Consider the following 23,660-nt stretch of genomic DNA (forward strand, 5'->3'; position numbering starts at 1 on the left):
TCCCACAGAAAAGCGCAGGCACTTTCTAGGCTCTTCTTCTTTTACTTGTTTTTTCTCAAGGTACGTAGCACTGGCCCCTACATTGCCAGCCCATGACAAAGATCACAACATGTAAAGACTGCCGCGTGGTGCTTGGAAATATTGTATGAGCCAGCACAAGAAACTGCTGTGGGTACTGTCCTTCTTTCCACTTCCAGGTCCAGCAAACATCAAAAGTATGCAGTCCATATTTTAATTCTGTAATCAAGCTGTTGTCTTGCTATACTGTTCTTTATTGACTATTGCCTATTAATTCGCTAGTTTCTCTCACTTGTCAAATAATAGTGTTTTTTCATACTTAACATCTAAACTAATTTTATTACATCTTTGCTTATTTAGATTTATAGGATTAAATCAGTCCAAATTGCTCATATTTCAACAGACACTCAATATTCTTTGTTCCACTACTTTATCATGTACTCTATCATTAAACAAAATTCAGTTCTACTCTTTTTGTTTTTGTGTGTTGTGAGATGATGAAGTCCCTGCATTAGAATTCATTCTTCAAATTATAAATTGATCATTCAAGTGACAATTTGGTTTGGGTATTATTGTTCATATTAATTGCACTTAGAATTTGGGTAAGTCTGCCCAACACGACACCTGGTGCCCCAGAATAGCTATTATCTGGATACATCAATTTCAATAAAAAATTTAAATATTTAAGTTTTATTTTTTATTTAAAGTATTATTATTTAAAATAAATAGTAATATTCTCTTTGTTGTTGAAATTTTCAGTCACTTTTTTTCTTCAGTGTGAAGGACCTGGGCACAACTGTGTAACATTTGTTATTTTTTCTGAACTGTGCTATACTGTGATTTGTTCAGATGTAGTAACAGTAAAGTATTCCATTTGTATGGAACCATATATAAAAAAGTTATAAGTTTGAATGGCATTTATAAGCAGTACATAAGGATTTATGTTATTTAAATATGATGTAAGAGGATATATGGACACTTTTCAGCCATTATTTTCAGATTTTGTTAACAATTAAGATGTTTTGTATGAAGATTATTTCACGTCATTAAATTTTAATTGGAAAATTTTATTTGAAAACAAATCAATACTCTATTAAATATTTCCCATGATTAGAAATTAACATAGCAAGGAGACTGACATCAGGAGTAGTTCCTCTCCACTGTCCTCTCCAGCAGCAGAAATTTTTGGACATGAGTAGTTATCTACACTACCTCACAATAGCTTCTCATCAGACAAAAGAAAAAAAAATGTACTCACTCATTAAAGCCCCTATACTAATACTGTGCTAATTTACAGTACAGTTTTAGCATTTCTTTAATATTTGAACAATATTTCCATTGTCTCTATAGCTTCTTCTTCTTCTAGTGTAATCATGTATTTCACATGAACATGCTCATAGAGTGGTAGGAAAATCAGGATTTAACAGAGTTGCATACGAGTTATGTATAGCCAATGTTACGCTCAGTGAAGCTTGATAACTCAGAGAGCCAGACTAAGGTGAGCTGACTTTGTGATACAGGCCTCTTTGCACTGCGCACACACTTGACTTTAGATGGTGTGCTGTGACCAGTCAGTTTCCAAACACCAGCATATACATAAACACATGTTTAATTGATCACTCAGTAGCTATGTATTGTAGAGTCTTCAGCTTCCTGCAGCCCTTGTGAAGACTGCAACAACAACAACAAAAATAACCAAATAGCATACAGAATAGAAGCTTGGCCTTGACTTTTCATTGTGTGACAGCTCATGCCTATATATTGAGGCCACAACCACAACAAATGTGGCAAGAATGAAATGAGATGTGTCTTTTTAGGCCCCAACAGGGTCATGCTATGTGTCTTACTGCTACACATGTCCAGGACGTTATACATGCAACTAAAACAAGGACAGTTTGTCAGTAAGATAGAGCAATTTCAGCTTTGTCACTTTTTGTCACATTTCACTACTTTTTCAAAAATATTGCTGGTGATTAATAAATATGTAATGTAAATATGGAAATAATATAAATATGCCAAGATGATTTCTACTGGAAAAGGAACATTTCAGTAAAATAATGTTCCCATTGATTAATGGTACCAGTATCAGAAAATTTCTAGTAAAATTCATTTACAATAAAACGTAAATGATTTGTGTTCGAATAATATTTTTGAGGAAATGTTTTCAGTTAATTAGAAAACACAGAACAGTACAAATGGGACAGAAATCTATAAATAGAATCACAAAAGTAGTATCAAGCAAATAAGAAAGCAGCTCTCACAAGCATTGTCATCCTTCAGCAGCTTGATATGTAAGTATGTATGTGTTCCTCACTAAGAAAATCCAGCCACCTACTATAGTGGGCTAAAGTGCTGTATGGATTTGTTCTTTCCTGTAGATTTATAACATTTCTTTGTAGCTGTAAATAGAGAAGATATCAGCATTCAAATAAATATTGTAAATATTTTAAATGGTGTGTGTTGCAGTTATTTATGATGGTTCCCTGTAATTAATGTGTTGCAGTGAACCATCAGTTTATACTAACCAGAAGCATTGTCTTGAGTATAAAGTTTCATCAGTGCAGTAGCTCAAAATGTCCAAGAGAGGGAGCTACACCGCAATACTAGTACCTGAAGGTCCTGGATGACAGAGTTCACTGTTGGTTTGAATACATTTGAATTCCAGTAACTCATCATCACAGACAAAAAGAGACTGTGTTTTCACTGTGATCTTTGTATTACACATTGCTTTCCATTGTAATACACTTTCCATTATAACACTCACGTCTTCAAACTTAATGAATAGTTTGGAACTGTGTATCAGCCCCCTCCTCTTCACTCTGCTGACCCACAACTGCACACCGATGCACAGCTCCAACCTCTTCATTAAGTTTGCGGATAACACGACTGTGGTAGGTGTGGTGGAACTGTGCACCAAAGTAACTTTATCAAGACTGATAAGCTCATTTAACTGCACTACCATCCAGTCTAAACTCTTCATATATTGCATTGGTTTCGCTAAGCTGCCATGTGCCTTATGCTATTTGTACTTATCTTTTTACTTTGTCTTATCAGGTTAATCTTGTCTGCCCTCATTTGTAACTTTTATGTTGCACTATTTAGTTTTAGAGTTTATCTGTATGCACCAAGCGTCTGAGAGTAACGAAATTTCGATTCTCTGTATGTGCTCTACATGTAGTAGAATTGACAATAAAGCAGACTTTGACTTTGACTTCCCATGCTTAGAATTATTAAGTTTCACATGACCTTGTCATTCCTGCAGATACAGGTTCTTCACCTCTCCACATCTCTGCAATAAAAATATCCTTTCATAGCCAAATGTGTCAACTGCCTGTGTGTGTATGCGTTTGTGTAGGTGTGTGTGTGTGTGCACGCTCATGCAGGTGTTTGACCGATGTGTCACATACCCTCATAAACAGAAGGACAAGGTCTCTACAAAACTGTCTAAACAGTAACTAAGCCACAGGGTCAAAGGCCTGAAATTTAACTACCTGAACATTATTTTAAAGCTCTGCTGTAACTTTTCAAAAGTCAGTCTCAACTTAATGTAGTGTGCATGAAAACTGATGTGCTCCCAGAGGTTCTACTTGAGACCACCAAACAGCTTTGCTTCCTTTAGATCACATTTTCAACCATAAATGTGGCACTAGTGTCTGTGGCTGTGACATCAGTTGTCTCACTCAATGTTCACAATAAGAAAACAGAATAGCCTGCAGACTCCTCCCTTTGAACTTTGGAAACCTTTTTTCTAACCTTCTTTCTGCTGAACAGTCAAACGTACTTTCCTTCTGAACTGAGCCACAGACAGAACATCACAGAAGTAAGTGTCAAACTATTAAGACATGTAGCTTTAATTTCATGCCAGAACAAAACGATTGTTGGTTAGTATAAGGCTGGTAAATTATTTTTAATTTGATGACTGATGTAAGATTTGTATTCTATGTAAAGCTGTTTGAGAAGACATGGAAAATGAAGTTAGAATTTGTTAACCTTGAGCTCATTAAGGTGGGGTCATGTGATTTGTCACAGATTGGCAGTTACATATCTTCACATGGTATACTGTGTCTACTCTTACGTGTTATGTGGTGTGGTGCAGTTATGGTCTGCTGTGCTTTCATGGTACATTAGGTGCAGAAATCTTATGGTGGAATCTTCACTTTGAACAATTGTGATATAGAATTTATTTAGATTCTTTTGCACACAATTTGCTTTTAATTTCTTTTTTTAAAACAGTATCAATGACTTGGTACTTGCCAACATCTCTGATCCTGAGACACTTCAGATCTTCTGATCAGCCAGTGCCCACTGTATCGTTTTTTATTTCAGTGAAAATTGAAGGTTTTTTTTTCCCCACCATACTGCCTGTGAATCCAGACCCTAGTTTATCTAATTCCTCTGAGACCTCATAAAAGTAGAAAATCAACTCAAAATTGAACACCTGCCATATCTTTTACATTAAAAAAGTTTTCATTTTGGCAGTTACAACTATTAAATCCAAATTCAATTTCAAATTTATGTAAAGTGTATTTCCCACCAACAGTCTCAACATGCTGTATAATGCAATCAATATTAATCTATTGCCTTTTCATTTTATTATAATAAACATCTCTGTAAAGCACTTTAGTCATTTACAAAAGCTTGTTTGTCAGTGTATTCTGTAAACACATTTAACTCATGTAGTAATTAAATAATGCACACAAGTGCTTTATGATGTAATCTGGAATAAGGTCATGAACTAATTCACAATCATCTCTGCAGCTTCCAGGCAGCCAGTTGAGACATTTCAGCATGAATCTTTTTGAATCTTTCAACTTTCAAAGTCCTAATTCTATCACTTTTCGGTTAGACTTTGTCACTAAAATCTGTTTGAACAGTTTAATCTGACTGTCCAGCTTTTGTCACGATTCGGTCTGGTGTTGGTGAAAGAGGAGAGGTAGGACCCAAGTGCAGGACACAACGAGTTTATTTCCAGAGCTCGGGCAAACAACATAAATAATCCTATAATCAACATTGAACAGAAACAGGAAGTAACCAAAATAAGAGACTAAAACTGGAAACAGAAAACCCAATTTATGACAGCTTTCTAGATTTCTTTATCCCTGCTACTCTGTCAAACTCCACTGCATTGTTTTAAGTAATGTAATGTCTATCAATATTTATGGTTTATATTCTCCTAAAAAGATGAGGTAGAAGAGGACAAGGAGCAGATACAACATTTACATGTCATAAATATTAAGTTAATAACTTATACAAAAACGGTGGCCACTTAGATCAGTAATAATATTAACACATAAAACAATAATTATTTATTAGACTACTGATAATTTGTAAAAATCAATGCCTATCTCATATATTAGTTGTTAAAATTATATAAATATGTAAAAACAAGAAATCCCATTCATACAATTTAAATGAGTTTCTGCATTTCTTTAACCAAACATACTAACTAAAATGCAAATGCGTGATAGGACTGTGATCAAGGATGCCAAACTGTAAACAAAATTAAGTTTTACGTAAAAAAAAAGAAATTGTGAGAGCTTGGCAAAGTTCTTTATGGTCAGATGTTGAGTTGAAAATTACACTTAGATGTGAAATGAGATTCCCTTTTTTGGTCTGTTACCCAATAACGAAATACTGTTTTGACCTTATTTAACTGTAGAGAACATTAAGTGATTAGTGTGATAGTGTGATATTGTACAGAGGTGACATCACCCAGTGAAGCTGAGATGTGAAGTTGCTTCTTATCTACATAGCAGGTGATACAGCCTTGTGGCATCATGTACTGACTGAACAGAATGAGCCGCAGAACTGTACATTAGGCAACACCACAATAAACATTTACTTTCTAAACACAACTCTGACTGTATAATGTTATAAGAAAGTGCATATGTAAGATTTGTGCATTGCTGCTACTGTGTCACCTTTGATCAATACTGAAATTGCTATGATTATTAACAACAGTGTTCCATCCTCTTCAGATATGTTAAATGTCTGGCTCACACTGTTTCTCCTCCTGTCAGGTAAATGAATACTTCACTCAGACACATTTACAACTGCTTAATAGAATGACATTGTTTCATCTAAACTTGTCATTCTCACAACATCTGCAGGGGGGAGGGCATTCATGATCCACAACATCCACTGGGGCCTGTGTCTGGAGGAAGATACAGGTGAAGCCCTTCTAAAGGAGTGCAAAGTTGACTCAGAGTCACAACAGTGGGTGTGGGCCAATCAGGACATGCTGATGTGTGTTGCATCATCCAGATGTTTGTCGGCCCACCAGAAAGAGTCATTCTGGACCCAGTCCTGCAGGGGAACAGATGTTGATTCTGCAGGATTAATGTGGTACTGTGACAGGGGCAGACTAATCAGCAGGAACACGTCACTGATACTGTCGGCAGATGGCCAACGTCTGATACTGGCTTATGACAGTAAATACTCAAAGTGGAAGTCCCTGGATGAAGGAGACATCTGCCAGGAAAAACTCAGTAAGTCAAGGATGACTCCAGAAACAGAAAGGGTGACTTTTTGTCTTATCATAACCTACCATTATTAACAATAACAAAATTTTGTAGTTTACTCTTTAAATGTATTTTTATTATTAACCTGCAATGTAACTAGTGAGTCATGACTGGATTATTTTCTACTAAGGAAATGTTTTGGAAGTATTTATCATGAGACTGATAATAAGAGTCAAGGTTACTGTTTTAAGTGTCCTATGGTCAGTAACAAACAGAGCTGCTGTGACATGTCTGTCTAACTCAGGACTCAAGAGGGCATCTGATGATCCAGATGAGTTTGAGGTTGGTGAACAGCAGTCAGGCGAGCTGGCAGCCATGACAGAGGAACAGAGAGCGTATCTCCGATGGTACTATCGCACTGAGGATTGTAAGGGCTATGGCTGCTCCAAAAATACTTTATCTGAATGAAAGTGTTTTGATTTCATTTCATTTTTTAAACACTGTGTTGCAGTAACCTTCAGTCTCCACATCGAGTGCGGTCTAATGCTAGTTATCTATGTATCTATGTAATAATTTACTAGATTGTTGTATTTCTTGTTGCAGCAACCACATGGACGTTTGTGCTGCTGGGACTGGCCTTTGTGTGTCTTCTTGTTGGTTTTCTGCTACTGGGAATGGGAGCCATGGCTAACAAGTATGACCTGGAGTTACTGAATTATATTTTAATAGCAATGCTAGGAGCAAAATGAAAACAATATCTATCATTTGAAAGACTGCTGACAATAATAAATTCCTGTCTTTTGTTCCACAGGAATAGAAAGAAGATAGCTAAGTACAAGGCAGCAGCATCTCTGGTTCAAAACAGTGAAGGTGAGGTTCTGCAGATTATTTCACCGCTCACAGTCAACAGCAGCAGTAAACCACCACCATCATCATCATCCACTCACAGGTTGCTGCAGGGAAACCAGAGCCCTATGTACAACAGAGAGGTGAGCGAGGTTTTAGCAGGAAACATTGTGGTCACATGGAAAGACGGCAACACCTCCTGCCTGTACCCAGATCTTTCACTGCAGGAGGAGGAACGGAAGGAGGAACAAGAGGAACACAAGGAGAAACCTGATGAACAGGAGGAGAAACAAAAGGGTACTCCTGATACTCCGTAGTAGTTTATAGAATTGTTGGCACCTTCCATCAACAGAACAGATAGAATATTTTATCAATCCACAAAGAGAAATTGCATCTTATAATGTATTTTTTAAATGTTAAATGCAACAGGCTGCCACTGGAGCGGAGCCATTTTAATTCTAAGATTAGTTTAACGTCGCATTTCATACTGTACTGTACTGTACTGTTAAAACACATTTATCTTTCATTTCATTTATCAGTCCTTCTGAACATAGTGTTGTGTTTCTTTTTGTTGTTGTCTTGTGTTTTATGTACCATGTCTTTTATGATCCAATGCTGCACGACTGAAAAATGTTAAAATATAGTTGTGTTGTCTGAGTTGTTTCTAAGTTGTAGGTTCCTCACTGAGCTCTTTGTAAACAAAGTGCTTCCAAGGCATAAATGAACTTGTGCCCAGTATAGACACAAACATGAGTCTTGTGCGAGGATTTATGTGATACGTTATGCAGTGCACACAGTATGATGACAGTGTAGATGTAATACTTTTTTTTTTTATGCTTTTTTTTTTGGTGGTGGTGGTGGTTTATTTCTCATCAATTTTGGCAAATACACTAATGTGTCTTGAGACAACCATTCACACTCACATTCACACCTTTAAACCAGTTAACCTAACCTGCATGTGTTTGGACTGATTCCACCTTTGTACCAAACACTCAAGCATAAGAGTAGTATCCTTCTGAACATGTAACACTAAAGAAGAATGTGAAAATTATGTTCCAAAAACACCCATCTCTCCCTTTAATCTTTTTCTGAATGGTTAAATGAGAAAATGGTTTGTACTTTCTGCTCTCCCTGAGTGGAAAACTGTCAGCAGGTGGCCATATGTTTATGACGTGATTTTGTATGAGCACCCAGCCTCATATCTACATTGAATCAGCTCAGGCCATGTGGCTGTGACAGGTCCCATTAGCTTGGCGAGACAGTTTTCTCTGAGTGCCACAGGCAGCTCAGTAATCTAGCTGTTCTGCGGCAGTGTCAGCTTTATTTTTCATGACCTGCTTTAACAGCGACAGTACTGACCTGCTAACAAAACCCAACGGCCAAACTCTACTGGGCAGATAGATCTTTGGTTTCCAAACATACCCTTCTGCCTGTGCTGTCCACTTTGTATATCTAAACCTCATTTCTATTGTGCCCTCCTGTGATACTGTCAGCTCCACAAAATACACAGTCTGTTCTGCCTTCGTCTACAACACAAGATCTGGTCTTAGATTAGTGGTGGCTATCGTCTCAGTAATTTTGAACTTTTTAACTTTTCTTTAACTTTTCTAAGGCTCTTCTTTGTTGACTAAATGTATCACCTGATCATTCTTGTGGGTTCCAAATATTTAGTGCCTTCTGCACTGTGATGTCACCGTGAAGCTTATTCCTTCAGAGGTAGCCTGATAACTCTTTGCAGCTCTTTACTCTAAAAAAAAAATCTGGCTTAAACTATCCTACATCCACAGAACATCTGTATAAAGTTCAGGCTACTTGCCTGTCACTGGATTCTACCACACTGATTTCTTAAGCAGTGCTACTTAATGTATGGTGTCAGGCCACATTTCCAAGCACCTTCTTCCTTTGGCGTATTTTAAGGATCTTTTTTCTAACCTTCTTCTTCCAGCATTAAGGTTATATCTGCAGTTGCCTTTCCTCTACCGCTGACATAGTGGCTTCCACTGACATGCTCTCCCTGCTCATTGCCAACTCTATTCCAAAGCAACAAGGAAATTTCAGTGTAAGAGCACTGTGAGGAAGTTATTTGTACACAGCCTCATGACTGGCTTGATAAAAAATGACTTTCTGTTTTCTGCGATGGTTGTAATCACAGTAAAAATGTGATCACAGAGTGAATGAGCTGTATGAGGAGAAAGTTGGTTAGTTCATATCTTCTGTAGAGGAGGGTGTCAGGGTGTCATGCAGAATAGTTTGGATCTTTACCAGCTTCTGACATGAACTGTGATTTATCATTGGTTTCTGTTAACTGATGATGTTGTAGTTATCCATTGTAAATGTGTTGATGGTTGTAGTAATAATGGCTCCCTCTGTTGTGGTCATCTGCATTCAGACTTAAAAAAATAATAATCAAAAATAAGTAATAATAGTAATAAATAATAAAAATGATAAAAATGTGACTTCTGTTTCTTTTTATATATTTTTATTATTACAAATTCTAAAACATAAACCATCTGTAACAGTTTTCTACCTCCACTCTTCCTTTAGTGATCAAAGTCGAAATGTGCCTCCGCTGCACGATTGTGCTGTTGTGATTTACTGTGTTGAGTAATGTCTTTCAGTGACCCCTTATGGAGCGACAATTGAGGACCGTGACGTCGCCCGGCGACGAGGAAGCCGGCTAAGCCGGGGCCCCACCCTGGAGCCAGGCCTGGGGTTCGGGCTCGTAGGCGAGCGCCTGGTGGCTGCGTCCCCTCCATGGGGCCCAGCCGGGCAAAGCCCGAAAGAGTGACGTGGGGCCGTCCTTCTGTGGACCCACCACCCGCAGGAGGATCCATAAGGGGCCGGTGCATAGTGGATCGGGCAGTGGTCGAGGACGGGGACCTCTGAAGAACTGGCTCTAGGGACATGGAATGTCACCTCACTGGGGGGGGGAGCCTGAGCTTGTGCGGGAGGTTGAGCGGTACCGACTAGAGATAGTCGGGCTCACCTCCACGCACAGCCTGGGCTCTGGAACCCAGCTCCTTGAGAGGGGCTGGACTCTCTTCTACTCTGGAGTTGCTCGCGGCGAGCGGCGGCGAGCTGGTGTGGGCTTGCTCATAGCTCCCCAGTTCAGCCGCAACGTGTTGGAGTTTTCCCCCCAGAGTGAAAGGATCATTTCCCTGCGCCTTTGGGTCGGGGATAGGTCTCTCACTGTTGTTTCGGCTTATGGGCCGAACAACAGTGCTGAGTACCCGGCCTTTTTGGAGTCTCTCGGGGGGGTGCTGAAAGGTGCTCCTACCAGGGACTCCATAATGGGGGACTTCAACGCTCACGTGGGCAGCGACAGTGAAACCTGGAGGGGCGTGATTGGGAGGAACGGCCTCCCCGATACGAACCCGAGTGGTGTTCTGTTGTTGGACTTCTGTGCTGGTCACAGTTTGTCCATAACGAACACCATGTTCAAGCATAAGGGTGTCCATCAGTGCACATGGCACCAGGACACCCTAGGCCGGAGGTCAATGATCGACTTTGTAGTCGTGTCATCTGACCTTCGGCCGTATGTCTTGGACACTCGGGTGAAGAGAGGGGCAGAGCTGTCAACTGATCACCACCTGGTGGTGAGTTGGATCCGCTGGCGGAGGAGGAAGCGGGACAGACTTGGCAGGCCCAAACGTACTGTGAGGGTCTGTTGGGAATGTTTGGCCGAACCCACTGTCAGAGGGGTCTTTAACTCACACCTCCGAGAGAGCTTCTACCAGATCCCAGGGGAGGCTGGGGACATTGAGTCTGAATGGACCATGTTTTCCACCTCCATTGTCGATACGGCGGCTAGGAGCTGTGGCCGTAAGGTTTCGGGTGCCTGTCGTGGCGGCAATCCCCGAACCCAGTGGTGGACACCGGAGGTAAGGGATGCCGTCAAGCTGAAGAAGGAGTCCTACCGAGCTTGGTTGGCTTGTGGGACTTCCGAAGCAGCTGACAGGTACCACAGGGCCAAGCGTGCTGCAGCCCAGGCGGTGATGGAGGCAAAAACTCGGGTATGCGAGGAGTTCGGTGAGACCATGGAGAAGGACTACCTCTCGGCCCCGAAGAAATTCTGGCAAACCGTCCGGCGCCTCAGGAGGGGGAAGCAGTGCTCTACCAACGCTGTTTACAGTGGAAGTGGTGAGCTGCTGACCTCGACTGGGGGATATTGTCGGACGGTGGAAGGAATACTTCGAGGATCTCCTCAATCCCGTCAACACGTCTTCCATAAGGGAAGCAGGGGCTGGGGATTCGGAGGCTGATCCATCCATCACCCAAGCCGAAGTCACTGAGGTAGTTTGGCAGCTCCTCGGTGGCAAAGCACCGGGGGTGGATGAGATCCGTCCCGAGTACCTCAAGTCTCTGGATGTTGTTGGGCTGTCATGGCTGACACGCCTGTGCAACATCACGTGGCATTCGGGTACAGTACCCCTTGATTGGCAGACCGGGGTGGTGGTTCCTCTTTTTAAGAAGGGGGACTGGAGGCTGTGTTCCAACTACAGAGGGATCACACTCCTCAGCCTCCCGGGGAAGGTCTATGCCAGGGTGCTTTGAGAGGAGGATCCGGTCGGTGGTCGAATCTCGGATCCAGGAGGAACAATGCGGTTTCCGTCCTGGACGTGGAACACTGGACCAGCTCTACACACTCTCGAGGGTGTGTAGAGCTGGTCCATTCGACCGGGTCCCTCGTGACATCCTGTGGGAGGTGCTCCAGGAGTATGGGGTCCGGGGCTCTTTGCTGGGGGCTATCCGGTCTCTGTACAAATGGAGCAGGAGCTTGGTTCGCATTGCTGGTAGTAAGTCAGACCTGTTCCCAGTACATATTGGACTCCGGCAGGGCTGCCCTTTGTCACCGGTTCTGTTCATTACTTTTATGGGCAGAATTTCTAGGCGCGGCCAGGGGCCTGAGGGAGTCCAGTTCGGGGACCACAGGATTTCATCTCTGCTTTTTGCAGATGATGTTGTCCTGTTGGCTCCATCGAGCCAGGATCTCCAGCGTTCGCTGGGGCGGTTTGCAACTGAGTGTGAAGCGGCTGGGATGAGAATCAGCACCTCCAAGTCCGAGGCCATGGTACTCAACCAGAAAAAGGTGGTTTGACATCTCTAGGCCAGGAGAAAGATCCTGCCTCAAGTGGAGGAGTTTAAGTATCTCGGGGTCTTGTTCACGAGTGAGGGAAGGACGGAACGTGTGATTGACAGACAGATCGGGGTATCGGCAGCAGTAATGCGGTCGATGTACCGGTCCGTTGTGGTGAAGAAGGAGCTGAGCCAGAAGGTGAAGCTCTCGATTTACCGGTCAATCTACGTTCCTACTCTCACCTGAGAGCTCTGGGTCATGACCGAAAGAACGAGATCGCGGATCGCCTTCCTGGGGAGGTGTTCCAGGCATGTCCCACCGGGAGGAGGCCCCGGGGAAGACCCAGGACACGCTGGAGGGACTATGTCTCCCGGCTTGCCTGGGAACGCCTCGGTGTCCCCCCGGAAGAGCTGGAGGAAGTCTGGGTATCCCTGATTCGGCTACTGCCCCCGCGACCCGGCCCCGGATAAGCGGTAGAAGATGGATGGATGGATGGAAGTAATGTCTTTTTTCCCAGCATGTCTGATATTAAAATCAGTGTGACACACTTTGCAAAAGTCGTGGGCATTGTCAATTCAACTTTGAGATATGAGAATAAATTCTTTCGTCCAGCTGTTTTTAAATTTGGATTTTGTTTTTTTCGCCAGAGGACCACGTGAGTCTTCTCCTCCCATTCCTACCAGTGATGCTTGATTCAACTTCCCACGTCTACTACCAGTGCAGATATTAACAGCGTGACTAAGTTCCAGGTTGCCAGGTTGAGGTCACAAATGGGTTGAAGTTTGTATGATGTGTCCATTGTGTGAGCAGGATTTCATCTGGCAACTAGACAACCTCATAATAATATATTGATGTATTTATTCATATAATAAGGTTTGGGCTGTGCAAATTACAGGAATTTCCTGGAAGTAGTGTTGTCAGGTGTGTCATACCCTGGAAAAAGCTTCAGTGAGAGCTTTATCTGTAGGAACATCCATTTTTAAAGCTATGTTTTCTGCAACAATTTGTTACAACTATTTCTGTTTTATTTGATCATTAGTGGTCTATGTTTTATAATGTTATCTATCATATGTACTGATATAATTTATCACATACCTTATCTGATTCTAAATTCTTTAAAACAGTGCATTAACATTTTTAAGTTTTATTTTTATGACAATTGATTATTCACTCTGTATGTACTAGTAATAACTCATTATTCTAGGCTGTAGGATGTACTATCTGACCATATTTAAAATATTCTTGTCCAACTGTCTCTGTAGTCTTTCCAATTCTCTGCATTTGTGTGTCTTTATAGTGGGGACATGAAGTACAGATTTGTACTGTGTGTACTTTAAGGCTCACTGAAAGTTTTCCCGGTGTTATAATCAGAACAGAAAAAGAGTGAATGATGAAAAAAGTGAGGTGAGACAACTTCACCGTTTCAAGAATAACTGCACAGAACTGCACAGAATAAGTGTAATCTCAGACTTTCTCTTATAAAGCTTTATAACAGCTATCAGACATCAGATAGGTTTCCAACAGCGAAAAGGAAAAGACATCAGATAGGTTTAAGGTGCTGTTAAAAGATCTGCTAAGCTCTTTTATGCCCATCAAAGTGGTTCCTAGGGCTCCAGATCAGAGGTTTAGAGGGAATACTGACAAAATGTTGCTTTGGGCTATGTAAACATGATGTTGCTGCCTGTGAGCTACAAACTGAGTCCTATTTTTCACTCCATATATGTTCACACTATCAACTTTAATCCTGTTGCAGTACACCCATTGCAGTACATTATCACACAATTGTCAGTGATTACTGAAGAAAACTTAATCCTGATTCCCAGGAAGTTCTGTAGCTTCTTGTTTCTCTGGTTTCTAAGTGGCTTTATGTTGTTTGATTCTGGATGGACATCATTGTGTAAATCATAGAAGTGCAGCAAGTGCATTATCCCAATAGACCACTTCCCTCTCAGAGTGCAGGTCTACTTGTGGTTCCCAGAGTTTCCAAAAGCATAATGGGAGGCAGAGCCTTTAGTTATCAAGCTCCTCTCCTGTGGAACCAGCTCCCAGCCTGGGTTCAGGAGGCAGACACTCCCTGTACTTTTAAGGCTAGACTTAAAACCTTCCTCTTTGACAAAGCATATAGTTAGGGCTGGCTTCAGGTAACCCTGAACCATCCCTTAGTTATGCTGCTATAGGCCTAGACTGCCCGAGGACCATCGGTGCACTGAGCTCCCCTACCCCTCCCCTCCCTTCCCTCCCCTCTCTTCTTCTCCTCCCCCCTTACATGTATATGCCATCATTGAATGTCACTAACCTTGTGCTCTCTCTCCCCTAGTTTGTGCTCTCCCTCTCTCTCTCTCTCTCTCTCTCTCTCTCTCTCTCTCTCTCTCTCTCTCTCTCTATCTCTATCTCTCCCTCTCTGTAACTTCTGCAGGTGTCCCTGGTCCTGGAGCTGTTTATCGCTGATGTGCAGTTACTGGCCCCACCAACCTGCAGTGTCTATTTGTTGTTTATTGTTGCTGTTCTTTTCTCTCTCCTCTATCCACTCACCCCAACCGGTTGTGGCAGATGGCCGCCCAAACTGAGCCTGGTTCTGCTGGAGGTTTTTTCTTCCATTAAAGGGAGTTTTTCGTCTCCACTGTCGCCAAGTGCTTGCTCATAAGGAATTTTTGGGTTTTTTTTTTTTTTTTGCTTTTGTAAAGTGCCTTGAGATGATTTGTATTGTGATTTGGTGCTATACAAATAAAACTGAATTGAATTGAATTAAAATATCTTTAATGATCCTTGCTGCTGCAACTACAACACTACAACAAATCTCTTGTTCTTTCTACATTTAAAAATCTGTAAATAAAAACAATAAAAGGTCAGACATTAAAATCTGAAAATCAGACTGACTTGCCTTTTTTATCTTCCTGTCAGTGCCTCAATTTCAGATTTCCCTACAAATCCACCACTTTGCTGTACCCACTGCCATTTGTCAGCTTCTTCTAGTCTCAACTCTGTCCTCTATTTCCTACATTTCACGTTGCTCATGTTTACAATCCAATCATTTCCTTCACTATTGTTTTTATCATTCCATTTTCCCATTTCTACTCTTCAACAAATTGTACGTATTAACAGGTTAGGAAAAGGGGAAAATGAATTCTCATAATAATCTATTTACTCTTGTTCTTTGTGATCTTGAGTCAACTCATAAATGCTGATCAGAAACTCACTACAATCTTTCAATCAGCTCTGGACAAGTAGACAGGTTTTACTATAGAAAACAAACCTTTTGCAGATTTGGGGACAAAGTAAGTCTGATACAATGTGTTTGTAAGGTGTGGTGCTTCCTTCCAATGCTTCAAATGAACTGCATCATCCATGGGTATTGTCTCATTAAATGTTTCTTGAGGTGGTGGAAAACATTGTCCAATGTGTTACATAATTTTCACTCTACTCATTTCTTCAGGTTTTTCCATAAATTCGCCAGTCATCTGTAAAATGTATAGACCATCATATTTTAATGTCCACAATGTAATATAATGGGGGAGAACAGGGGATGTCAGAAAATTTTGAAGCCTTTGAGCAGAGTGAGTGTGGCGGCCCTCCGTTTGCTCAGAGCTCTGGATGTCTTCACGGTCACCAGCTTGGCGGTGGCCGGGGCCGGCAGCTCCTTGTAGCAAGGAGTGGTGAAGGAGGGGACACTGAGCAGTGCCTTGTCCTCACTAACACAGATGGCTGGTACAAGGCGACCACGCCCTCCCCCATGCCTAGCCCTTCTTACCGCCTCATAGAAGACGTGCTGCACAGACAGGAAGTCCAGACAGGCTGACACCTCAAAGAACAAACAGCCAAAACGAGATGCCAGGGCCTCACCGTCGCACTGACTCACCTGTCTAAGAGCAGAAATGTGGTTTTACAGCAGTGCACACACCTGTGAAACAAACAACCTGCTGTTCTTCTCAGAACAATGACACAATTAGCCCTTTGTCACAACTGTACAAAAAAAAAAAAAAAAAAAAAAAAAAATTCACACTGATAACATTTCAGAGACATTCATGTTTCCGCAGGATGAATTCTGATCACTTTGGTCATTTCTGGATTTCATCTAGCACCAGGTCAGCATTTTAATGTTCCTAGTACTTTGGTTAATGACCAAATACCTGCAGGTTGGATTTTGTGTTTACTGCTAATTAGAAAATGTTAGTATGGTATCACACAAAAGTTAAATGGTGAACATGGGACCATTATAGCTGCTAAATATTAGCATTTCTGAAAATGAAATGCCAAATTTTTAAAAATTGCAAAAAAAAAAATACTCAAATGAGGTTTGTCTCTCTTATAGAATTACAGTACACGGTAAGTCAGTGTGGTCCACATGTGGAATTAAATGTGTTTAACGTTACTTGTCTAACTTAACCTCCTAAAGACATGTCATTTTATTCTTTTGCCTATCTTATCTAGAACAAATTTGAAATAATTTATGGGACAGTTTTAAAAAAGACTATGAAATACAACAGGACACTCTCCTCCTGAGACCCAGAAGAAAAATGTTTTAATATTTTGATTTATATATATAATCTAAGTATTTGGAATGCGAGAAACATGTCCAAAAGAGTTTTTTCAGTCTTTTTGTTTTTCTTTTGTAACAACAGGTCCCTTATAGTGGACATCGGGTTTTGCTTTTTCACAAAAACAACACAATAAACATCAATTTGGTAATGATAATGTTTCAGTTTTTGTCTGTATATTTTCTCATTTTATCAGCTTCAGAATCTAATATAAAACAAATTACATGATTACAAAATGTCATAGTCAGTTCTCAAAAATGATCAAATACTTAAAATTTATTAATTTTACTCAAGATCTTCTGGTCATGGTGGGGATCGGTCACAATAGAATTCCTATGCATTATGAATAGTACATTAGAAAGCAGTTCTCAGCCTGTTTCCATTCCCAAGTCCTCAAATACTGATGCTTGGTAAAGTATTTTTTAGTAGTTTTTGTTCTTAAACCTAACCAGACAGCTTTTGTTACTACCCACATCCATGTAATTTTTCTTAAATTCGACCGCGCATTTTTTGTGCCTAAGCCGAACCTAGCATTTATTGTTACTAAACCTAACCCAGTATACTTGCAGTATAATACCCTTGCCTATACCCTCTGTTCTTGAGGTGTTGTGCTTTTGCCCCCATTCAATCACCTCACCTATGTTCTACCTAAGCTCATTTTATCTTTGGTTTTGTATTTAGCCTGCTTATTTTCCTGTTTTCTGATTTTTCTCTGTCAGTCTTCCAGTGTGTTGTTATTTGCTGCTTCATTGTGTTTACCTGGGCCTTTCTCATTAAGTTTCTCCCTTTTTCAGTTCTGCCTATGACTTCAAAACAAAACACACAAACCTTAAGAGAGCTGTCCATTTGTAAAACATGTCTGAATTACTTGATGTCTAAAATATGCTTTGTAATGTGTGTAATGAAGGAAACAAGTTAAAATATTGGACAGAGAATAACTAAAATGTAGAACAGCCACTCCTCAGTGTACACATGACAGAGACTGTTTTATGTGGAGATCTTAGACTCTGCTGCACAGCAACCTGTCAGAATCATACAGGGATATTATTAGCCATATATCACATCAATAATCATAATCAACTGGCTTTGGAATAAAGATTCTAACTTAGAGATCATGATGATGTGACAGAATAGAAGCTCAGTGAACTTGCATGAGGTTAAGCTTCAAATAATACAACATTATAAAAATATTAGGATTATTATTGTCACGAAAAAGGAATCCCTTCACAGCCATAAATGGAGGTCTTTCCTACAGCATCAAAATTTCCATAGATATCCTAAGCTTGCACTGGCTATTGGCAATCAACTTCGACAGTGGGTTCTAAAGTCATCCAATATACATCCAATTCAAGTGGGTGATTTGTCATTGTGAGCATGTTAGCATGCTGATTAGAGAGTTTTGACAATATATCATGAATATTATTGAAGACATTCTGTCCCGGTTTTATTTTCCTCACTATCAAATTTAAAGTACTGACTGGACTGACTTTGCCTAACCCTAAACACATACTATGACTGGCTGAAAAAAAACAATGGTTTTTACTTATAATGTTTACTGTATTTTAGTCAAAACATGCTACTCATATTCACACACACACACACACACACACACACACACACACACACACACACACACACAAATACCAGCCTGTATCTGTCCATGTCCAGTTTGTTGCCCAACAGGATGATGGGAGTTTGAGGGTGAAAGGTTTTGTTGTGAAGGGCGAGCGTCTGCAAGTACAGCTGGCTGCCTTTGAAGCTCTCCATGCTGTCAATGCTGTAGACCACAAGGAAGGCGTTGGCCCACATCAAATAACGTTCACTGTTCAGCGGGCCATCCTTCATACACACACACACAACACACACACACACAGAAAACAACATATATATATAATACACTAGGAATGGGCATTTGCATGGAAGTAGTGCCTTTCTGCATGGCATCACATTGTGAAAAGAATAAAACAAAAAAAAGCATTAAAGTAGGAACCAGATTCAGCTATTTTTCCTCACAATGCTGTGTCATTTTGGACAAACCCACCCCCTCGTTGATCTACCAGCTGCATCAGAGTACTTGCCCTCTTCAATTGAATGAGAGGGGCCGTGTTACTTTAGCAGTGCAAATGTTTGTGCAGACACAACAGTAATTTACCAATCTGCTTTGTTGTTTGAGTTTTTGTTTAAGTCACTAGGATAGGACTCAGGGTGTTTGTATTTTTTTAAACAAACCAAAAATCCAAGTCCTCTTTGTGTCATAAAGACAGAAACCATGAAGACATTTTTACGTGAAAATGGATGAAGTAAATCATGTTTACCCATAACTTTGTCACTTACCTCATTTTCCTCATTCAAAATAGCACGTAGTGCTACAATCCCAGCACGTAGTGCTACAATCCCAGCATGCCACTGGACAGCACAAGTACAAGTATAACTTGGAAGGAGCATAAAAATAAAACAGTTGTCCTCATTAAATAACACAAAACTTATGTGTGGATCTGTCATCTTGACACCTTGTTGTCTTTTTTTATATGACTGTTGTATGAAGATCTTGTCGCATTGAGGCCTTCAGTTGTAAACAGTTCTTGGATTTCACCAGTAGAGGTCAGGTCTCACTCAGAAATGGACCAGAGGTTTGGTTTTATTACAGTTTTGCTTAGTTTGGTGTGAAGATAATAGCTTCACTTGTCTCATGGTCATTTTGTTATATGTGAAAGACTCCTCTGAGCCCTCCCATGGACATTTCACCCCACTTCAATCTGGGAAAAGCTTCAGCAGCATCTGGGCCTTGACCTCAAGATTGCACACTCACACAAAGGTAAAACACACACACAAACACACACTTATTTCAGCAATAAACATGTAGCTTACACTCTGCTGCTAATAGCTTTATTCTGTTGACATTTTTATGTCTTATGTTGTTATTATAGCAGGTATTACTAGTATTTGTTTCACGTACATTGTTACTGTTTAGGCACATCTTTGAGAGTGCTCTTTACTGCTTTTCTTGTTTAATTTCTTTTTTGTGTGTCCTTAATGTGCAAATGGCAACACTGAAGACTTGGAGATTTATTCATATATATGGAGAGAATAACAATAATTTCTAAGTTTCACAAACATTATTGTGTATTTCAAACATACTGCTTGATGATGTCAGACTGGTGGGAGAGTGTTCTGAATGTTTTTTAATGGTTAGTGTTTGTATTTAAGTTTCTTGTAACTAGAAGTATTTTTTTCGTCATGATGATGATAAATAATAATTGTTAGTATCTTTAACAAGTTGCTGTTGTATTGCCATTTATGTTCATTCAGGATGTTGCATGGATTGATTAGAGAGTAAAAAAGATATGTGCCTGAATCTGGAAACCACTGAGACACTTTTTATTTCCTCTGATGTGGTTCGGAGCACATGTTTATACCTGGTCACAGGTGTCCATCACTCTCACTGTGACTGGCTGCTGGTCCACAGTCTCTTCTGATGAGTAGATATCCTCTAGATGACCACCAAGGACACAGAAGAGAATGTAACATTTTAACAAATAGATCCAAATATTTATTACAATACTGAATATGTTCAGATTATTTAAAACTACAATATAATACAACTACATCAATTAGTCCATTACTAGTATTGCATCAAAAACTATGTATAATATATACTTCATGTAGTTAAGCTGTCAGCAGTAAAAATATTGGTTTGGTGTCTGTCATTGAAATCTGATTCTATCTGGCATGATCAGATTGTTATGTAATACTGTCATCAATGCTCCAGCAGTGTTTTACTGTTGGAGCTGACTGAGGTAAAGACAATCTGAAATACTGTATGTACACTTAGCTACTTTAGTCTCCTCAATCCCAAGCTTCAAGTCAGGGACCTGAAAAGGGTCAGAAGATTCAGATGATTCATGGGAAAGGAAAAAAGAGGGAATAATCTGCCTTTTGGACTTTTGTTTATGTCTTGGTTTTTAGTGAAACACTAGATCATTTGACAAGGGGTTTCTGTAGGTCCTACAAATTCCTAATCATGTAAATTATATGTTTAAAAATTCATATAAACTGGACCCAGATAAGATGCAAAAATGCACGGTTGGATTAAAACATTAAACATACTACTATTAATATTAACATATATTAGTATTAACATACTACTATTAAACATACTAATACTTTCGTAATTCTTAAATTTTTGTTACTAACCTTTAAAGACCTCAGATTCCGTGACATAAGACAACATATATAAAATGTGAGTTTAGGGGGAGAATGGTTCTATGAAACAGTAACAACTTACTAACACCAGAAACAGGCCAAGAAGACAACCAGACGACAAAATCATAAGACTTCCAGGTTGCAAACCACTTGTTTAATTATTAATAATATATTGCATTAGTGTATAAAAAAATAAAAGTGTATAATCTTTTATTTATGTAAAATATGACTGAATAAAATTGTCAGTGCAACTGTCAAGTAAATGTAGTAAATACAATATTTCATTCTGATATTCAGTGGAGTAGAAAGTAGGATGAAATGTAAATTACAAGAATTACAGTAATTTGACTTATTTTCTTTCCACCACAGATTTTCTATATATTAAATTGAATGAAGACAAATCTCACCTACAAAGGGGTCATATTCACTGATGAAGCGCTTTGTGAGGAATTTTACTGTCAGTGCTGAAAAAACAAAAACAAAGAACAAAAACATAGCACAGTCTGTCTGTTGTCAGCTCTGTCTGTTCTTTGTCTCACTGTTTTACTTTCTGCCTGCATGGCTGCTTGTGAAGCCTCAGGGGACTGGGGTCAGAGAAAGCCCTGAGAAAACCACCAGCTACAGAAATAGTCATATAAACCATAAAAATATGGTGTTTATCAAAAACAATAAGCATGCTGATGCTCAGAAAAAATGACTATAATTAGTTAATATATTTGTAACAAAATTCATGTGAATGAAGAAAAACATGAAAACAAAGAAACATTTTCCTTATACAATTGAACATTAAAAAATATGAAGTCAATCATTACTTTTAATTTTCATGGTCTGTGCCATCAGCTGCTTACTGGAAACAATACATTTTTCAATCCATAAACAATAACTAAAACATCTTCACCTGAGGATAATTATAGTATGCTGTAACAAAAGGTAGTAAGGAATAGCTATATGAACTGAACTACATATAAAAACAAGTTTTAGTCACCCTAATGGCTGAACATAAAATAAAGAAAGTTTTTTTTTTCCTGACCTGATTTCCCAGAGCCCATCACACCGAGAAGCACCAGGTTACACTCAGCAGGACTTTTATCAGCAGTCTTCACCTTTCCAAACATTGACATGGTTTTGGTTGGTTGGTTGGTTGATTGGTTTTTAACTTTCAGAAAACTACTTCAGGCACTTATTTTTGACAATCATCCATGGTCTCTTCTCTTAATAATAAATTAAATAAAAACAAATCTCCATGTAGAGAGGCTATGGTTGAAAAGTGCATCTTTGTTTTTCTTGCAGACAAGTATGAGTTAAAGCTAAATTAATGAATCCTGAACAGATCCGAGAGGTCCGATAACATTGTATTCCCGATCGTGTGATGTGGTCACTGTGTGAGTCTGCTGCTCTTAAGAGAGAGGAGGAAAACAGTCCCATATGCAACTCATGCTCTGACCTCTCCATTTTAGGAAAAAGACTTCAAACCAAGTCTGTAAAACCTGAACTGAAATACCAGCTGATCCAGTGAGCTGGAAATCTAGAAATCTACACATACAGCTGGACATTTGTCTTTACTTGCTCATTTCACTCCACTCACTATGAGAGAGATAGTCACAACATAATCAGCTTCTGAGGGAAATATTTGTTTATCAGCTTTATCAACTTTATTCACCAGCAAGGCAACTTATTTTAGCTTATCATACATACAGCTGCATAAATGTGCTTTTTTGCCCACATGGAGACAGTAGGACAAATTGTAAAAATATGTAAAAATAAGTTTTTTTTGTTTTTGTTTGTTTTTTTATTTGACTCATTTGTGGTATGTGTAAATGTAAATGTTTGAGTCTTGATTAATATAAATTATTTTATTTTGAAAGGTGCCAAGTATATCTATCACAGCCTTGTTCTCCTGTTTGTCCACTACTGCTATGTTCAGTCATTTAGCCATTACCAGTTTGTTAGCATCTTACATCCTGCTCTTATGTGCTGGCTTGTCTCAGGGGCATCTTTGCACAGCCTACATCTGGGGTTCTGCCTGGTGTGCTAGACCTCAGCCTCTATTTACCTCATACTTAGGAGTTGTTCCTGTGCTGCCATGATTAGTGTCTTTCAGTCCAGCTATGTCCTGCTGCTATGTTCTGCTGCCTGAGGTATTCACTAAGAACATCATCACTTGGGGCCATCTTTCTGATGTATTCATGGATCTTAGCTGTTTCATCCTGGAAAGTGGCTCTTTATAAAAAAAAAAAGCCAGGGAGACTACAGACATCTGTGGGAAGGTGGAGCACAAGAGGTCCAGGGAGTCCACCTCCTATAACCTGCGAGGAACTGTGATAGTGCTAATAATGCTCCTCTGAGGCACTGAAATAGAAAAGCATACCAGAAGTTTCACATTAACATCTTTAGCAAACAACTAATCTGTAAGATCATTTACAAAATGAGTCTGTTTCCATTTTTTACCATTTCTTGGGACCAGGTCAAGGTGGCTTCCCTCCAAGAGGCATTTTGGACAGAAGGAGGTGTGGCAGATCA

General features: G+C 39.8%; 2 protein-coding genes across 2 annotated transcripts; one reads left to right on the forward strand and one right to left on the reverse strand.

Moving 5' to 3' along the window:
* Window positions 1–3,783: 3,783 nt before the first annotated feature.
* Window positions 3,784–13,231, forward strand: LOC113122661 (uncharacterized). Its single transcript, XM_026294150.1, has 8 exons — window positions 3,784–3,838; window positions 5,997–6,038; window positions 6,129–6,506; window positions 6,784–6,906; window positions 7,083–7,173; window positions 7,291–7,622; window positions 9,944–10,025; window positions 13,213–13,231. The coding sequence occupies exons 2-8, from the start codon at window positions 5,999–6,001 to the stop codon at window positions 13,229–13,231; spliced, it is 1,065 nt and encodes a 354-aa protein (XP_026149935.1). The 5' UTR covers window positions 3,784–3,838; window positions 5,997–5,998.
* Window positions 13,232–15,253: 2,022 nt separating this feature from the next.
* On the reverse strand, window positions 15,254–22,521 carry rasl12 (RAS-like, family 12). Its single transcript, XM_026293968.1, has 5 exons — window positions 22,171–22,521; window positions 21,548–21,604; window positions 20,354–20,427; window positions 18,586–18,776; window positions 15,254–16,262 (listed from the first exon to the last, which is right to left on the reverse strand). Exons 1-5 carry the CDS (start codon window positions 22,259–22,261, stop codon window positions 15,929–15,931), a joined length of 747 nt encoding a protein of 248 aa, XP_026149753.1. The 5' UTR covers window positions 22,262–22,521; the 3' UTR covers window positions 15,254–15,928.
* Window positions 22,522–23,660: the final 1,139 nt, after the last annotated feature.

This window comes from Mastacembelus armatus, chromosome 3, assembly GCF_900324485.2.
Source record: "Mastacembelus armatus chromosome 3, fMasArm1.2, whole genome shotgun sequence".
Lineage (NCBI taxonomy): Eukaryota > Metazoa > Chordata > Actinopteri > Synbranchiformes > Mastacembelidae > Mastacembelus > Mastacembelus armatus.